The sequence below is a fragment of the Lonchura striata genome, chromosome 8 (genome assembly GCF_046129695.1).
Source record: "Lonchura striata isolate bLonStr1 chromosome 8, bLonStr1.mat, whole genome shotgun sequence".
Lineage (NCBI taxonomy): Eukaryota > Metazoa > Chordata > Aves > Passeriformes > Estrildidae > Lonchura > Lonchura striata.
In genome coordinates this window covers 19299087-19318389 of record NC_134610.1, presented here as the reverse complement: position 1 = coordinate 19318389, position 19303 = coordinate 19299087, and the positions used below count along the sequence as shown (strand labels likewise).

General features: G+C 39.1%; 1 protein-coding gene across 1 annotated transcript in view; it reads right to left on the bottom strand.

Annotated features, from left to right (window-relative positions):
* The window catches only part of CERS6 (ceramide synthase 6), a 94139-nt gene that overhangs the window by 59886 nt on the left and 14950 nt on the right, over window positions 1-19303 (bottom strand). Inside the window, exon 2 of the mRNA XM_021534753.2 lies at window positions 1106-1211. Within this exon, the coding sequence (XP_021390428.2) occupies window positions 1106-1211 (106 nt within the window). The remainder of the gene's footprint in view (window positions 1-1105; window positions 1212-19303) is intronic.

Here is a 19303-nt window from a genome sequence, read left to right as displayed (position 1 = left end):
TTTGACTAGAGTAAACTGCTGAATTCACAGAATTACCCTATAGGATTCAAAAAAGGCAGGTAGCTAAACTGGACAGTTTCTCTGAGAGCAGCTACCAGATTCTTGCAGGAAAGCAGATAATTCCATTTGGAGCTCTTCACACTCACAGGTATTTCACATCCTGTGTCAGACTACCAGATTTTATGAGGCTATATTAAAACCAAACAAACAACCAACCTCACAAAAAACCAAAACCTAACCATTCTTCATTCAGCTGAGTCTGTGTGAGAGTGTATTCTACAGCTTTCAGAAACAAAGCACATGCAATTCCATCCCTGAAAATGGGACAAAAGTCACAGGAAGTGCCATGGTGTTCTTTGGATAGTGTAGGACACACAAGCAAGACAGATCCACAGCATATTTCACTGCCAGTGACACTGAACCCAGTTTTGCCCTTTATGACTTTAATGCTCTGAAGTTTACACTGGTGCCCAGTTGCAGTCTGGAGCCAAGGTGGGAATAGAAAGCTGCTGCAGAAAAATTTAGGATGCTTGAAAAGCATAGACAAAACAACAAACAGGTTAAGGTGATATGTCATAGGATGAGACATGTAGAGACAGATATATAAGTTGTTGGGAAAAATCTTGTACAAAAAAAGACATACAAGCTGTAAATAAAGTATTATTCAGACAGTTTCTCCCACTTCTCTATGTCGTTCTCCTTTAGCTGGGACACCAGAAACACAGGCCTTTCCCTAGAAAGTAGCTTTGCAGCTTCATGAAAAACAGTATCAATATAACTGGCTTACAATAAGCTCTTCTTTTTCTAAAAACCCCAACAATTTTGCAAAAATTGATACAAAATAGGTAAGAAGCAAAAAAAAAGTAGATAGCCATATGGCATCTACAAAGAGTTTCTGTGACAATTTTTTTTAAATTGAAAACTTACAGGAGACATCACAAAGGGTTATACAACCGCTCAAGCTGGCATATTAAAGACATCCCCAATATTTGAATTTCTGATTTGAGATTAAAAAATGCAGCACTGTTAGGTTTGCTTTGTTCATATGTAATTTAGAGTGCCACATCCCACTTCACAGGGTAAATATTTTAGTCAGACACACTACCTTTGTAATAGCTGTGAAAACCTTCTCCAAGATAGCATTAGGTTGAGCTTTCTGTGGTCCATTGGCTTGGACTTTAAGGCCTAAGGCACATGGTTTAGCAATGAACCTGTGAGAAACAGAAAAATGAGAGAAGAAAATAGGTGAAATCCTACAGTTATTCATTACTGTTATCAATCATGGCACGTGGTAAATGGGCAAACATTGTAATCCTGCCAACAAAAACAATACTTAGTTTTACAGCTAAAAAGGAAACTCATATAGGCAATTACATCACAAAGTAAGGAACATCACTTTGAAGGATGAAAGGAACTCCACAGAACACATGAAACAGAGGATTTTCTTTCATGTTGTGAAAAAAGAGATTAGAACAAAAGCATGAGAGGAATGCCTCCTAGAGAAGCACCAACTAAAGAAAAGAGCAGGGCAGCTTGAGGAGCATATAATATTATCCTCCAAACACAGCCTTTTTAAAAATCAGTTTCCAAAGTACCTACTGCCTTTGGACTCCTCTGGCACAACAGAATTTCAGAATCCTGAAAGGCGGTAAACACTCAAGCTGCCCAGTCAATACAATCTTCTAAAAGCTTAAAATTTACATAGTACAGAGACACAAAAAATGATCTTCTGCTAAAGTATGAGGCTGTCCAAAATCCTCACACCATTCTGTAAGTTCTCTGAGACCTTTTAGAGTTGAATTGGATAGTTTACATTACAGATAGTCAAAGACCACAACTCTACTCATGAAAAATTAAATTATTTGTAACTATGAGTCTCAATCTGGACCTCCCATGAAAGCTAAAAACACTGTATAGGGATCACATTCATATCTGAACACTATGAACTTCTGCCATCTTTGAACTATATAACTCATGATTTCACTTAAACAGCTTTTGTTTCCCAAAACTTTATTAGCCAACATGGACCAAAACAACACTTGGTACTTAAGTAGTTCCATATTTATCCAGCTGAATGACCACAAGCTATAAAAAATCCTGGAATTCTTACCCACAGACCAGCCCCATTTTAAGCCCTCTTATGAGCTACAACTGCTGTTTCTGCCATGTTTAAGACAGCACCCTGATTAAAGGGAATTATGTCCTGATCAATGTGATAGTGGTTACAGCATAGCATTTGATAAACAAAGATGGTTGATGCCAGACCACCCTGTTTTCCTGGAGAAAAATTCTTAATATATTGACACAATTCTATTGAAAGGCAATTCTATAGCCTGAAATAATGTTAATGACTGAGAGTGAGAGACAAATATTCAAAAATACATGCAATATATCAGTGATCTTACTATTTGCTCCTAGCATGTTACAGAAGAAAAAAACCCTTATACTCTGTAAAACTTTGGTGGCAATCCAAATGGGTTGCAGATTGCAGCCATTGTGCTCTCTATAGCACCAACCAAATTAAAGGCATTGCATCAGGTGTAAATTCCCTGCTTTAGAGTTCAGAGCTTGGATGAATCCAGTTTCACTACTAAACTCAAGAAGATAATCCAGTCTTCTGTTCATGAAAGAGAAGCAAGTAAGCTCTGCACACATTAAATATAAATACAGTTTAATCAAGCCACATTGGAGACTTGTATGCTAGTTAAAGTAAAAGCTGACAAAAGAAGTGAGAATTGTATTCTCAAGTTCAATACAGACATAACCAAACCATACAGAGCTGGTAGCTGATAATAAAAAATATAGCTGAAGAAGCCAATGCAATCAGAATTCAGAAGTTTACTTCACTAAGGAATTCTAAAACACTTCATTATGTAACAACATGGCTCAGAATATTAGCATCTATGCCCTTGTATCAAAAAGCTGAAAAGCAGCCCAAAATTCAAGTCTTCATTATTACAGACAATTTAAAGACCATAAAAACAATTTACTGAAGAGTAAGCCATAGAGCCAGACAACAGTCAATCCTAAAAGACAATAAAGGCAATGTCAATCAGTGTTAAAGGTAATTTTACAAAGCCATAAAAAGAAACACTTAAACTTAGAGGGGCAGGGGAATGCTGTAGGCAGAGTAAAAACACACAAAATAAACAGAACACAACTGCAGCAGCTTTATGCATTCACAGAGGAAACCAAGCTCAGCCTCCACCACCACCACCAAGATCAAGAAAAAGTCATTAAATAAACACAAAAATCAAAATAAAAATGGTTTCAGATGGATTTTCTGTGCATTTAGTAAGTCAGCCTCCTCTGAAATAAGACATTATTTGGGAGTTTGCTGTTTATTTGGAGGGTATGGGGGGCTTTTCTTTGGCTGGCTTGGGGGGAGGATTTTGTTTGTTTACTTGGGGATTTTGCTATTGTTTTGTTTGTTTGTTGTTCTTTTAATAAAATACATAATGGGACTTCCGTTTTGTTTTTCTCCTTCTGAGTGAAGGAATGTGATGGCCATGATATAACTCCAATAGAAAGGCAGTTCCCTAAACATGCTGATATATAAGAAAAAGTTAGATAAAAAGTCCCAGATAGAAAAAAATTCAAAAAGACGTAATTCCAACACATCTCATGCTGAGTTGATCTTCATTTAAATCTAAGCCAACCAGCTGGGTTTGCTTAAATTACATTCTTAAAATTACATGTGATGTTAATGAATAGCCTAGGTAAATCCAGGACAAAGCACAGACCCAGTGGAGTTATATTTATATTAAAATTGTAATATAAAATTAAAATTTATATTAAAATTGTAATATAGATGTTATACCCATTACCTAAAAGAAAACAGATTTTCTAAACACAAATATGAGCTTTTTTGCCTTTGTTGCCTATGTTTTTCACATGCGTGGGAGGAATGGGCACGTGACTTAAAGCAGAGCTTGTCCACAGTACACAGCTGCAAGACACAGGGTTATCTTGGCCAGCTATGTCAGTGATGAAGAGACAGGGAAAGGTACAAAAAACCCACAAAGGGCCCACTAGGACACTCAAGAGAAAGCAGTTTTAACTGAAACATTTTATACACCTGCAATACTGAGCAGGTTTGACCATTAATTCAAGTATTCATAAGCCAAGCTTTGTGCATGTGACTACTTTTGGCAGAACTTGTAAAATGTGAGAATTATTTTTCATAGAAAATCTTAACCAAATAAAGATATACTTTGGAGTATAAACTTGTTTTTCAGGGCTACAGTAGTAGAGTTCGAAGTTGTTTAAAGTAGAGTTAATTTAATAGGGTACCAAACTTCACAGGTGTCATAAAAAGCATCATTAACATGATACTCTTCCGTAATAATTTAAATTGATTCATAAGTAAAAAAACAGAATTAATGTTTGATACATGTACAAGCTATGAGTGTTTCGCCAAATGCCGTACTTCTTAAAAGCATGGTTCATTTTTTTCCATTTCTGCTTACACTGTGGTATTCAATTCCCTAAACAGTCTTGGTGAAACCCATGGGACTATTTATTACATAAGGTACTGCAATTAAGAGGGAGCAACTATTGTGGAAGAGTAAGGAGAATGGAATTGAGTATATTGCCAGCTTTTCTCTTTAAAACATGGAAATCTGAACAAACACCACACTAATATCTCTTTTTCAATGGATTTCAGTACAGCTGAATTGAAAGGTGGTATTCAATTACACAGAAATTAAAGGACAAACACATTCTGCTGAATATAGCCCCATCTATTCTGGATGTAGAAAGCAAAGACTAACACAAACAAGGGAATTAAAATCAGAATTAAATAATCTTTTTAAAGGCAGCTTCCTCATTCACAGACAGAAGCCACATTTAAAAACCAACGCAGGCCAAGGCAAGAAGTCCCCAGTGAGGCAGCTCAGAGGGTTCCTGCAGAGCCCTGAGCCCCTGCAGCCCACCCAGAGCACCCGAACCCCCCGGAGGCCCTGCCCGCCTGCCCTGCCCAATTCACTTCTTTACAAAGCAAGGCCTCCTAGCCCACCCAAACTTAGGAGATGAGTGTTTCTTTAGAAAGCAGTCAAAAACCCTTTGCAAAATGATCCCCACCTTCTCCAGGGTATAAAAAGAGACACCATCTTCACCACAAGGTTTAATCAAGTACCATTTTGTTTCCCCAAGAAGGCACAATTACTTCATGAGGGAGACAACGACCACACCTGACCACCAATGCTGGAGAAAACAAAACCCCAAACCTGCCAGAATTATTTCAAAATGTTACCTCTCACAATCCTTGGAGGATGATGTGAATTTGCAATTGCAAAGTCTGTGTTAAATACGTAGGATTTTTAAAGTATCACATGAAGGATGAGAAGAAAAGCAGAATTATTTTTTTACAATAAATCAAACAACACTACTTGTAACATGTCATTTTTGCCCTGAATCTGGCCAGATCCAGAACTCTTCAGTCATCTGGGGCACTGGGAATGTGCCTGTAGGGCCCTCTGACAGGCGGTGAATGCAGTGTTTTCACACCAGCAGGTCATCTGCCATTTCCGAGCTGACCTTTAGCAAATTCATGTCTGACAGCTTCTCAGCAGCTCTGCAGATATTTAAACCACCACAGAGCCCACAAGCAGGTAAAAGGGATTACAGGTTCAGGACTTTTTAAACAGCCTTAAAGGTCTGCAGAAATTAACAAGGCATTCTAAAGAGGGCAAAAAAACCCAGAAAAGCCAATCAAACAAACAAATATTAAGCTAACAGGGCTAACGAATATTAGATTCATGTAACTCACACTCTTTTTAATGTATGGAAAGAAAATAATGGCTTCTTCTAAACCATCAATTTAAGAAACACTAGTCTAAAAATAATTGACAGTGTTAGGTAAGTGATAAATGTTAACCAATTAATTTTGCAAAAGGATAAGATTACCCATTCAACAGAATATCAAAATAAGAGTGGTTGATACAGAGGAAAAAGGGTGTTTTATACTTCTGCACTTAAAACTGGCATGTCTAAAATAAATCATCATCAGAGGGAAGGATCTGCAAGAGTCTTACCAGGTCTCAAACCCAGCAATAAATAACTGGCAAAGTTTAGATTGTTGTGGGGGGTTTTTTGGTTTTTTTTTGTTTGTTTGTTTGTTTGTTTTTAGGTATGCATCATTCCACACATTAGTAAACCTTTTTTTTCCTTGCAGTATTTGAAGCATACAAAGTTTCTTCCCTCACTTAAGTAACTTCATTTTGTGGGCAACTTCAATACAGAAGCCCACTCAGAAATTTTCATTAGTGCAAGTGAGAAAAGCTAAGCCAGTGTATATTTCACACTTTCCTAAAATACTTTGGTTAATCACAGCTTAAATCAGTCACTTTTGTCATTCATTTTTATCAAAAGTAGGTCACATTATAGACCAAGAGACATGACTAATGGCCTGTTATTACACACCATCCATCCCCTAAGTAACAATCTATTTTCTGGGAAGATACCTCAGCATGGCATAAAGGATCTGCACAAAATCACCCTGGAGAACACTCCTACATGACCTCTGCTAACAGATGAAAAATATCATGAAGACAGGCAGGACCTTAGCTACGAAGGCCCCATGTACCCTGAGAATATGCAGGGGAGTTTTAGCCTTTCATGTCCACAAAATCATTTGAGTTAATACTTAACAATGCACAGTGAGAGTTGAGTCTCCTCTTCCTGTGCTGAGGATGCATTTATGTACAGTAATTGGAAACAACAGTGGTGAATGTTAAGGTGTGCAGCACATCTCTGGGTCATCCCAAGCACAACTAGAGGATCTCCAGAGGTCCCTTCCCACCACAACCATTCTGTGGTACCAACTCTAGTTAAGTGGTAGGTTCTGATTATGTACATTCAGTATCTCTGTGAAACAGGTAAAGACCCTCAGACACCGGCATAGTTCAAATTATGCTTGCATAAAAGGCTGCTCATGTCACTAACACCAGCCAGCTGTAAGCTCACAAAAAAAAAAAAAAAAACAACAAAAAACAACAAGCAAACTATTCCTTGCCAATAAAATATGTCCATAAAAAAAATCTCAGTTTCCTATCAGTATATTTAAAATTATCAGGGAAGGCAGTTAAACCAGCAAAAATTCCTTTCTGTGCTAAAGATGTACACAGATCTGTTTTGCGGAGTCTGGCTCCTTTTTTGAAAGAGTGATGCAGAGTAAATTTCCCCAGCTCATCTACTTTATGCTCACTAAACACAGATTATTCCAGGGATTTATGATTACAATTGTCTAACTTGTTGAACATGGCTTGCTGGTTTTAAACAGAAACAATCTAAATTTGCTCAAAGGATGAGTAAAAGCAGAAGAGGCTTGTTTCTGAGCAGACGCTCAACTGATTTACTGCCATAACACTCAAAATAATTACTGATTTTTTTATTTTGGTATAGCTGAACTACTTAACTCAGAAGTTACTTGTGTAAGAAATAATTACAATAAAACAAACAAAATCCCCCCACAAAACCCAGAAAAATCTTAATAGTTCTAGAACAAAATCAGTACATAAACAGGATTGTCACTTCAGTATGCCTATCCCAGCAGCAGTTTTTTGGCTTTATGTTTCACAACAACTTGTGTTATAGAAGATCCAATAGGATACAATGTCTGAAGCACAGGCAGGGGTCTTAATGGAGGTAATCTCATCCAAAATCTACATACACAGGAAAGTTAACTTCACTGAATTTTTTTGGATGTGCTGAGAAATGGGTCAGAATTCCCACAATGAAACCTTTTCAAAGGAAAGAACCTGTCTGCCCAAGCTAACAGCCAAGCACACAACTTTGTATGTCAGCAAGAGCATTCTCCCACAGAGCATCCTAAGCAGCATCTAAGGGCAGTGCAAAGGAGAGCACAGAGCCAACCCTTCCAGGGGGACCTATTCCAAACCCTGCTGCAATGACTACAGCAATGCACACATATGCACCTGCTTTTCATCTGAGATATTAAATGCTTCTCCTCCTCTCTTCTCTCCTCTCATTAGCTGTTATTCCCACATTAGCATTGTTATCCCATACCTCACATTAAATTATACAAAATAAAAACTATATGGTGCAATCCACACATGTTTCCAAAAAATAAAACCTAAGGTAAAAGGTAGCTGTGTGAAAAAACAGATTTGGTATCTGTATTTCAGCCTTCAGACTTACTGGTTAGAACAAAGAAAAACCACATAATTTTAAGTAAAAAAACCAAATTATCCTTATCACTCAACAGCATTATTATGAAATGCTTTGTCCTAACAGAGTTACTCTTAAGAAACACAACTGATATGACTGACACATACCTTTTTTTCAATCACTGTAAAACTGTTTCATCTTTGCAGTGGATTTCTCACATTTATATTTTCCTGCCTTTTTGACTGAAAATACATATCAACTACACATTTCGTCATGGTGCAAAGTTTAAAATACTCCCATTTTCTGAAGATTTTGATCCAGTAACAAAAACCATGACCAGCAACTTTTGGCTTGAGCTACCTTTGTATACCTGCTAGCTCCCATCACAAGCTGCAGGCCAGACCCCCACTGATCACTGACCCAAACTCAGACCCTGTTCACACACACTGGTAATCCTTTGTGCCCCACAGAGTTGGAAAATCTATTTAATCCTTTCTCCAAGTTACTTCATAATGGGACTGACTCATGCAGGAGGTGTTCTGCCACCAATATGGGACTACTCCAGCCCAGCCTCTACCAGCAGTGCTCCAATTGTTTTTCCAGTCCATATGTTACTACAAAAAATGGGAAACAAATAAGGCCAGCACTTTAAAACAGAACTAGTCCTTTTTTCCAAATATGGAAGCAATTTTTTTAAAATATACATATGCATCAAGTTTTTAGCATTTTAGTTTCTCCTTAAACTCTAAGACTGAAATCAAGGGAAAGTACGTGCTCCAGAATAGCAACAAGCACTGCACAAATGTAGACAAAGGTCACAAATAAGTATTTTTGCAGCCTGCTGTCTAATGCTTTCTTTCTTTGTAATCTCTAAAAATAAAGCTTAGTCATTCTGTAACTTTCCAAGCACACATCAGGGAGAGGAAGAAGGAACAGAAGGGGTGGTAGACTCCAGTCTCCCCATCTCTAACACAAGGTGCCTTCTCTCAGCTGCCCTCCATCAGCATCACCAAGGCTGTAGAAGGTATGGACAATACAATTCTGAAGGTATCACTCTCACCCTTTTTGCACTAAAATCAGGACACAAGTTAGGTTCATTGGTGAAATTCAGGCTCCAAAATTGTAGCCCACTGCTAAAGGTCAATGAAGACAAAAATATTCTCCCAACTTCTAGAATGTTGTGGCTTAGGGACTTTTTAGACCAAAAAAGGCATCTTCGCACACAGCAGTCCCCAAAGAGCTGACCCTTCCTCCCCAGGCTGCACTAGTGCTCATTAAGCCTGTAAAAACTGTGGCAGAGTTCTCTGGTGTAAATTCAGACTCTGTGAAGATAACCATCCCACTTCATTTTGAACTCATTGCTGGCCAGTTTTGGTTTGCTTTTTTATTTCTTGTACCGGGTAAAAATAAACAGTCAATCCCAAAGCATCTTTTGTCACTCCTGACACACGAAATCACTATCGATTTTGTACACTCCTCTGCCACTTCTAAAATACAGAGCTGGTAAGTCTCTTCATTTCAGCAAGTGTGGGACAACCAAAGCAAAGAACCAACCATAAAACATCTACATATGAAAAGACACGTGGTCCAAATGGGATTTGATGCTAGACACCCTGCAGGATGGTCGTACTTCTGTAAGTACAGGAAATAGGGATGGTTACTTTAACTTGGAGGTTAAGCTTTGATTCCAAGAGCTAGGTCACAAAATAGTCAAATCTTTTGCAGGAGCTTCAAGTGTGACCAATTTTCATTCTGGCTGGCAGGTATTAGCCACAAAAAATTACCACAATAGTATTCATTCACTGTATTTTCTGTATTTATATGAGCACAAACACAAATGTACACTGAAACAAGCATACATATATAAAACATATAGAATAGCCTATATTTTTACATATTCATGTATGCATACATTTAATATATGTGTGTATATACAATCAAACTTCAGCATAGTGTCTGGCTACTAAAATACAAAAATTAGAGCCTATTTCTTTCCAGACACTTTACATAAACTCAGAACAAAACCCAGTTCTTATCTGGTACAAAAATCTAGTTCTTCAATTTACTTCTAATTAGCTACCAATACAAAAAGATAAGAGATACATGTAGATATTCAGGAAATCTATTCCTAAAGAAGCATACAACCGTACAACACAAATTATTTTCCCTGTTTTATCCTTAAATTGATATTACTTAAGATAATAAAGACTGTTCAAAATTCACAGACTGAATGGGGCAGGCTGGTCCGACACATTCCTACCCATGTACCACCACACCCTACGCAAGGGCAGCCCCTCAAGTGCTTGGGCTCCCTTTCCCTCATGTGTCCCTTTCTGCCACTTTTACTGCAGCCACAGAAGAAGCATTTCAGGCTTCAAGAAACTGAAAACTATCACTGAACACCACCCCAGAAGAGCATGGAGTTTTCAGCTGGATCAGTGATCTGATCCAATTCACTCTATCAGCACAGCAACAGTAAACTGAGACACAGGCAAACTTGAAGGTGAACTCTCTAGATGCCCAGTTTAAGCTATCACAGGACTATATTCAGATTCTGCTTTGGAAACCTGATTTTGTATTTCTTACAATGTATTCTCTTCTGAGAAAAAGGACTAAAAAAAACATATTAAGATACCTATAATTCAAAATATTAATTTTTTCCAAAAGAAGTGCTTCAGTAGAACATTTATTAAAATACCTATACAAGTGCTCGCACCTAAAATCTCAAAAACCAACCCCTTTCAAGAAGTAGCTTCCACCTGCACTGTATGATCATTAAATACCATATAGACTGATCAAAACATTCAACAAAGAAAAAAAGCAACTAGGCCTCACTAGCTTTCAAGTTCTTCCTGTAGATTTTCACCTTTCTATTCTATTAGTGAATATTCTTAAATGTTTCTTGTTTAATTGCCAGCTGAGCAGGACACTCTTTCAAAAAGGCGGGGAAGCAATCTGGAAGGCAGCTGCAGCTCTGTATGCAGAAGTGCAAAACACCCAGCCCTCCAAATGTGTTTATTGACCCTCTGAGCCTATCCTGGGGAGTTGGGCAAACTAGTGCCCACCAGAGTGCAGGAAATACTACACTGCCACGTTTGAAATGCAGAGCCTTATGTTTTCTGCCTTCTACACTAAGGCTGTCCCAAAGCAAAACCTGCCATCAGAAACAAACAATAAGTCTTGCACACAAAAAGCTCAAAATGCAGCTGACAGGCATCTCACAGTAGTCCTAATTCAGGATAAACAATTAGTGATTGGACCAAACAGTGCAAGAACAAATCCTATTAACAAATAATAGGATTTGTTAGCGGATCATGCAAACAACACTTTGGAAACAACTCCCTGGGCTGCTGCAGCCAGAAACCTCAGCCAGGGAAGGGAGCCACGCCACAGGATCCACTGGTGAGCTGCATGCACAGCTACCAGCCATCTAGAGGAGCTCACCGTGCAGCAACAATGCTGGCCCACCGGTTTTGACAGCATTTAACATGCTGCAGCATGTGTCAAATGAAAGAAAAGAAGTAATCTCATATCTGGGGTATTTCTGAATGATTTACACTTTGGATCCATAAGCAAGTGTATTTTCTACACCAAAACACACAAGAAACTGTTGCAATTATATTTTCTTCTAGCTCATTACAAGATTTTTGTCAGCAACTTTGCACACTACACTTTCAAATGACACCTGACTAAAACATGGTTCCCTAATAGTATTGCAATATAAACGCCCACCTCTACCAGCAGAAGTCAAAGGGGAAAAAAAAATTGGGCAGGTGGGTACTTGTGGAAGCCTGACCTGACACTGTAATGCTGTTCCATAGTGGTTGCTGTTAGGTGCCACAAATAAGTGATGCTGAGACAGTAACAGAAAAGGTGGCTTTTTACTATTAAGAATTTGAAAAAAGGAGAAGAAGGGTGCATCATGCAGAAAACTAGACAGAGCACCTATCTGCCCTGGCTGGTCATAAACTACGTGTAAGATAAATAGTTACTCAAAATCTTCCACTGGTAAGTATTTGTTACTCTGTATTCATGTTTAGGGTGCCATAACCCTTTTCATCTCCTTTGGAGCATTAGAATTGTCTTGCTTATTTGTTTTCAAACACACCACAATGCATGGTGCTTGGGATGCAAACCAAAACTGGGAACCCATACGAGTTATATAATTATAGAAGATTTTTACACAATTGTAGATTGTAAGTTACATTTTTTAATGGCAATTAACATAATTAGTCACTGAATAATTCTTGTTTAAGAGTATAACTAAAAAGGAAAAAAAAATCCCTTACAACAAGCTCTGATGGCAATGTCTGGGTGCAGTTTGAGCAAAACAGCAGTGTGTACATGCTTCTGAAAGCACACATTAAGCTCACCCAAACACCAAAACCCTCCCAGCAGAACATAAGACAGAAACATACTGCCTTGTTGGGGATCAGCTCTTCCACAGGTTTTCAGAGCTCTTCCCACCGCTCTCCCACTGCAGTAAACTGAGCATTCTGGTGCACATGGATAATTATGAGGCAAGTCAGCCAAAAAAGCACAATGTCTATCCAGAATGTTATCTAGTTTGTTCATCTGACAACTCAAATGGAAGCAACAGCCAATCTCTCACCCAGCTGGGTTAGAGATTAGCCATGTGTAATATTGCTGTGCTTGAACTGCGGAGTGCTGTACACTTGGCAAGAGGACAAAGAAAGGAGAAGATGGAATAGGGAGGAGAAACATCAAGGCAGGAGTTACTGCAGGACTCCTTTTGAAGCCTTGCCTATAACAGTCTATTTGCCCAGGCAAACGCAGATGTTACAGCCCACCATATGCACTTGGCCAGTGTGCTGCCAAACCCCTCACACCTCCCTGTTCATCCACTCCAAAACACTCAGCATGCACATCAGTTAAGTATGTGCACAGTGCCTGAACTGCAGCAAGGCTTTGCAAGCACTGAGGACACGGTAATTAGCAACTTTACAGAGAATCACAGATCAAACTCTGTCTTCCCTTGAGAACAAATTAGACATGACGTCTATATCGATGATACATGACCAAGTATCTCAGCCCAAGACCATTGCTCAGAGCAGGACTGGGAATATCAGGCCAGCAGACATGATGCCAAAGAAGGATACTCAGAGCAGCTCCTCCTTTCAGCTCCTGGGGCTGACCGTCACTTTCTTGACATGCATGTCAGCCACGATCCCCTAGAGAAATATTACTGACACAGCCTGGCTCCCAAAAAGCATGACTGCTGACTCCACCAGCTACAGCCAGGCACACAAAGAAAAGCAAAAGTCTTCAGAATACCCTGGACTATGGCATAATTCCAAATCTTCCTTTAGAGTAGGAAAATTATTCCATTGCAAGATCAGCTTCTACCTACAGGGATATCCTTCCAGCTTCAGAGAGAAGCACTGGCAAACCAAAGCAGGGAGGAAGAAGGAGGGCTGATGAATGGTGTTACACCAAGGGCACAGCAGCATGTATCCAGTTCCAAACCTAATGCAGGACAATACTGTTGACTGACATACAGGCTGGCTAAGGGAGGAGGTCCTATGAAACCTACAGAACTTTCCCTGGTCCAAGCACCACCTTTTCTTTGCTCTTTCCCCATCCATGGGACTGTGGTCCCCTCCTTGCCAGCTGAGAGCTGCAAACTCCTGCCCTTTCAAGAGCCTCTCCAGCTGGCACAAACCAACACTGGAGACACAGCCAGTGCCATAAGAGCAGAGATCACAAGCAAACAGTGAGAAACTGCAAAGCAGCATAAAGCCATATTTCAAGGCCATTGCCTACAGCACAATGAAAGAGAGCTGCCAAGCAGGGAGCTAAGAAGCCAGGTTGTAACTAGCAAGGATGGGTTTAGGCAGTCTCCTGATACCCTTTCAGCTGTACCTCACAGCAGCTTCAGGAACAGAAGCCAGTTTCCTGGTTTTCAGTTGGTGATGGTTTTCCTGTGGCAGATGCAAGCAGCTCAAGAACCAAATCAGTTATTAGGAAATGCAGAAGAGGTAAAAAGCCCTTGTTGGGCTGGCCAACCCCAGAGCCATGCATTCTGTTAACCAAGCGCTCTAAAAGGAATCTGTAATCAAAAGGAAGAAAAACATGATCCATAAATCTATTCAGCAACTGAATATCCCCCTTCAAAAGTCTGTTGTCATGTTTATTCAGAGCATCTGGAGAATCAAAGCTCTGGTCAAAGCCTGTCATAAATCCCCATGCTGCTGCAGAATTCAGTACTAATCCCTGGTGCTTCACTGCTAAATGAGGAAAGAAAAATAAACAAACAAGCAAACCAAGCAAAGGCCAGGGCAAGTGGTATAAATAGACAGTGGTATAAATAAATAGAAGGCCAAATTATTAGTTTAGAGATGCTGTAAAAAAATTTAAAACAAAAGTCTTTCAGCCTCCTTTAGCTTTGTGTGCAAAGCAGTACCACATAGCTCCTATGCAAAGTAAAGAGTGAGCGTATTTCATACACACAGTAATACTGCAGGCAGGACAAAATCCAAGCACGGAATGTCACACTGAGCAGCAGGGCAGAAAGCAGCAAACCCCACAGCAATCCACCAGAAGCAGATAACTTCCCTTACTTCCTCACCACACATGCATATTTCATGACACTATATACAATGATGACAAAATTTTATGTTTTAACACACGAAATTTGAACATTCAAAATCAATGCAGCTGTTCACATGGGGAAAAAAAAAATACTCTCCTAAAGCAGCAGATTTATAATTGTGTCTGTCTGCACAGGCATGCAGATTGAAAAAACTAGGTCAAATCTTTTGCTAGTCAACCTCACTGCCATTCTTCCCCAGCCCTCCACCCCTTTTAGATTTCAGCAGTTATTGAAGGAATCCATTAACAGACCTGTCATGCAGGACCCAAATCACTTCTGCCTGGTACATATCAGGGGGGTCGTCTGTGCAACTACAGATGGAAGGGGGAAAAATGAAATCATTATAGCCTTTCCTATTCACAAATCCTAATCCTAGACCACATGTACTCAATGCTACTAGGATCCATTAGCAATCAAATAAATGATGCATGTCAGAAAATAGATGTAGAAGGGGCAAGAGACAGACAAATATAGGCTAGAAAGAAGTAAAAATAGAGGAATTGCTGTGCTTTCACTTTTGCTGTGCTTGCAGCAAACCATAATAGCATCTGCTGCTTTTAATGACATCTTGCTAGTGTATTTTGTACAGCTTCCTGGTGAACAGTTTTAGAAATCTCATAAATATCTACATTTTGACACTAGATTTCAAAGAGAAACTATAATACTAGGTTGACATCTACTCATCACCCTCTGTATGTTTAAACAATTCTTGTCTGGAAAAAAGGACTCACTCTGGAATTCATATATGCACTGTCACAAAGGCATTAAGCGGGTTTTTAAATCTTCACAAAATGTACGGACTAAGTCCAATTGCAGCTTACACATTTTTACTCATTTCTCCCCTTCTGTTGCAGAGACAGAAGGGACTCTATTTTGTTATCATAAAAAAAAAAAAAAAGCCATTTTGCATCAGGGAAATACTAAAACAAATCACTCTTGAACCCTATTTCCACCAGATGCAATATGCTACCAGACAAGTTTGTGCAAGAAGGTGAAGAAATCAACTTCCTGACTCACTGCACTGATGGCCAATCTAACTGGTTTGGCAAACCACATATGACAACCTTCATATGGTTGACTGCCACAGGGCCACAGGACTGTTGACTGACAGTTGAAGGCTGGGGTGGACCAGTCCCAGCTCTTACAGGCAAGCACCTTCTCTAGCCATGTGATGACTGCAGACTTGTGTGCTGCTGCTGTTGCTGCCTTCCATGTGAGGAGGTCTGGGAAGCAGCCAAGGGACTCTTGTGGTGGGAAAACAAGTGCTGGGGGCAGAGGGGAGGATGCTGCTGTTAGGTAGGAGTGCCTCGTTCATTTGCTTTGGTGGAAAAGAATGACCATTGTGGAATGGGACACATACAGATCCGGCTGGCAAAATTCACAACACGTCTTGAGCCCTTTTAGTTCAAATCAATGGAAATCATCATAATTTCACTTTCCACGCAGGTGCTATATGCAGAGTTTCTATTGTGCTGCTAAAGCCATTCACCAGCAAACCCAAGACTATCACAGACCCCCCCCGAAAAGCCATTTGGAGCACAGTATACAGCTGAGTAGCAGACTGCACAGACCACATCCTAAATTCTAGAATGTGCACAGGGAGCCTTTGTCTTTGATTTTTTTTTTTTTTTTACTTTTACCATTCCTGCCGTTGGCCAAATTCCTTTGAAGCTAAGGCTATGCTACACATAACTCATCTAAACCTGCCCCATTTAGCCTTTATTTCTGAGCAGTATCTTATCTATAGCAGTTACAGCTGAACTTTCATTATCTTGAATAATTTTTCACCCTTAACTCAGCAAGCCATAAACAATTATTGCCTCAGTACCTTAGATAAACAACTATGGAAATCCTGAGGAAAACATCTGGGCTCTCTTTTGAGCTGATTGGTTAATGTTTGTTTCATCAGGTTTTTTGACGGTGATATATTTAGAGGGGGAAGCATCTTGGACCTGAGCCCAGAAAGACATTAGGAATTTGAACCCTCTGTTGAATGTATACTGGATCAGAGGGTAAGCAAAGAAATGGCAATAATGGAATTCTTGAGGTACATATGAGGAGTTGACAAAGTAAATAGGTAAAACAAGCATTTGCAAAAGAATTGCCAAACTAAAAACATTATAGAACCACTACATTGTCAGGTAGCAAGATTTGGCATATTTATTCAGTTTTGAAGCCTGGACTTTATTGCTTAGTATTTCCCCTTGAGCTGTGCTCATGCATGATGGTCTAAAACAGATCTTTTGCTTCTAGAAAAATGCAAAGCTCATTTTGTGTTAACCCTTTGAACAGTGGTGAGATTGTATGCCTGTATTTACCTAAATGATACTTCCTTCATTTATCCTTCATTTTAAATACTGCCCCACAAAAAGAAACACTGAGATTCAACAAGGTGTTTTTTCACTATCCTATTCAATAGATAAATTGTTTCACAATAACTTGTGAAACTTCATTTGCATTAGTATGGTTTCTTTTTCCACAAATCAATCAGAACCTGGTGCTGCTCTTTAACGATGTCTAGCAGATCAACACTGTCAGCTAGATTTGCTTCCTATATGATGCGAAGTTTATTTTTATGTCTAAAATACTGTCTGAAATTACAAAAATTAAGCTGGAAATTACTTTCTCCTTCATTTATTAAAAAAAAGCTATTCAAACTAATGTTTTATACAATTTAACAATAGCTCTCAAGAACATTCAAACTGCTTTAAGTAAAGAAAGTGGGTTTTTTTCAATTGTTTAAATTCCTTGTGTTAGATTATTAATGCATCTTATGAGTCACAGTCTAATGACAAACTTAACAGAACATCTCCTTTATGAAATAGGTGTTTCTCAATAAGGAAATAAAGTTTTCAGATTTTTTCCTGAAGCCTCAGTTATTGGGAAAAGATCTGTGAGTCTTTCAGAGAGCAGCTCTGGTCCTTTATTGGGTTCTTGCCATAATGAACATCTGCTTGGTCTATAAATTAATTGCTGAAAACATCTTGTGCTTCTAGATGATCCAGGCAATCGTAACTGTTCTGGGTTACTAGAGAACATTACCATTTTTCTCATACACACAGGAACACATTCCCCCTTACAGCACACCATAAAACAAGAACAATTATTTGGCGTTATTCTTAATGTCATAAAAGAAACTTTGCATGGTAATCAAGTCATAAGAGTAGCATACTATTAGGCTCCCCAGATGATTTAAGCAGTACTTTTGTACTGTGATAACTTAAGAACCTTGTCTGATTGGAAATGTTCCTTATCTTAATATCAAGAATCCTTTTTCAGTCCTGGTTTGCCAACAGTAGAATTTGTCAGGGAGTTGAAATGGGCAAAGAAAAGTCCATTTTAGACAACTAACAATAACAATATTTCTCTTTCTCTGCAAAAGGCCCACCAGACTCAAATTTCACCTACTTGCTCCATGCTCAAGGTCTCCCATTGTTCTTGGCTATAGTGAGGCTTGTCACCAGCTGTAACTCCTGTGTTCTTGGAACCCTCAGCTCACCAGTCAGAAATGGTCTCATTGTAATACTGTTTTTAACCTCTACAGGTGCAAATCACTTTCCCCAATGACACAACATAAATCTCCTTTATTTCCTTTCAGTTACCTTTCAGACCAGTTCCTGGTCTCACTGACCATCCAGGATTCTGGTGAATGACAAAGACCCAAATCTATCACTAAGATGTTCCAGAAATAACAGTACCTACATTTTCCAACCAAACCTGGAAGGATATTAATCTACTTATTTTGGAAATAGAAGAAAGGATGCTGTCCCTCCCAATAACAGATTTCTAGATCTCATCAGAAGAGATTAATATATACCAGTCCATAATCATTTTGGGTCACATGACCCATCTCACATCTCTTTAGTTGTCATCTGTCTTCATCACTGATTTTGCAAGGGGGATGTGGTGTCTGGGCATGTTACACCTTTCCACATGGGACCAGACTGCAACGATACAAACACTACAGCTTTCTTACTGCCAATTTTTTTTTTTTTTTTAAATCTGAATTCTTATTAAGAATTTTCAGGTCCGTTTCATTAACAACTTGAGGAAGACAAGACATACATACATCAAGCCTCTTCCTTGCCTAGGATATGTGTTCTCATTATACCTTGGAATTCAGAAGTGTATCTGAAGGGAATAGTTGCAAACACATTGTTTCTGGTGACACAAACAAAGGGGCATGTCTGGTTACACCACATTCCGCCCAGGTACTCAGACTTACATCACAGTCATGTTTTCCCCACACACAATCTATCTTTAGTCCTGCTCCCCTCTCCCACACTCCAGAAGACACCTGTGTGCTCCTTCCAATTCTACTTCTCTGCCCCATTCCTACCTCTGGTCCTCAGCCTCTCCATTAACTATTTTTACCTAGCAAGTACAGGAAGAGTTTGGTGAGTAATTAGTTCTCTAAACTTTAAATTCCAAGTAAGCAACAGAAGTGTCAAGATATTGAAGAGCAGCAGATTGTCACACCACAAGTCATGTGGCTGCTACACTGCATCTCCATAAAAATTATCTACATTACTCACACTCATGAGGGGGTTGACTTGTCAT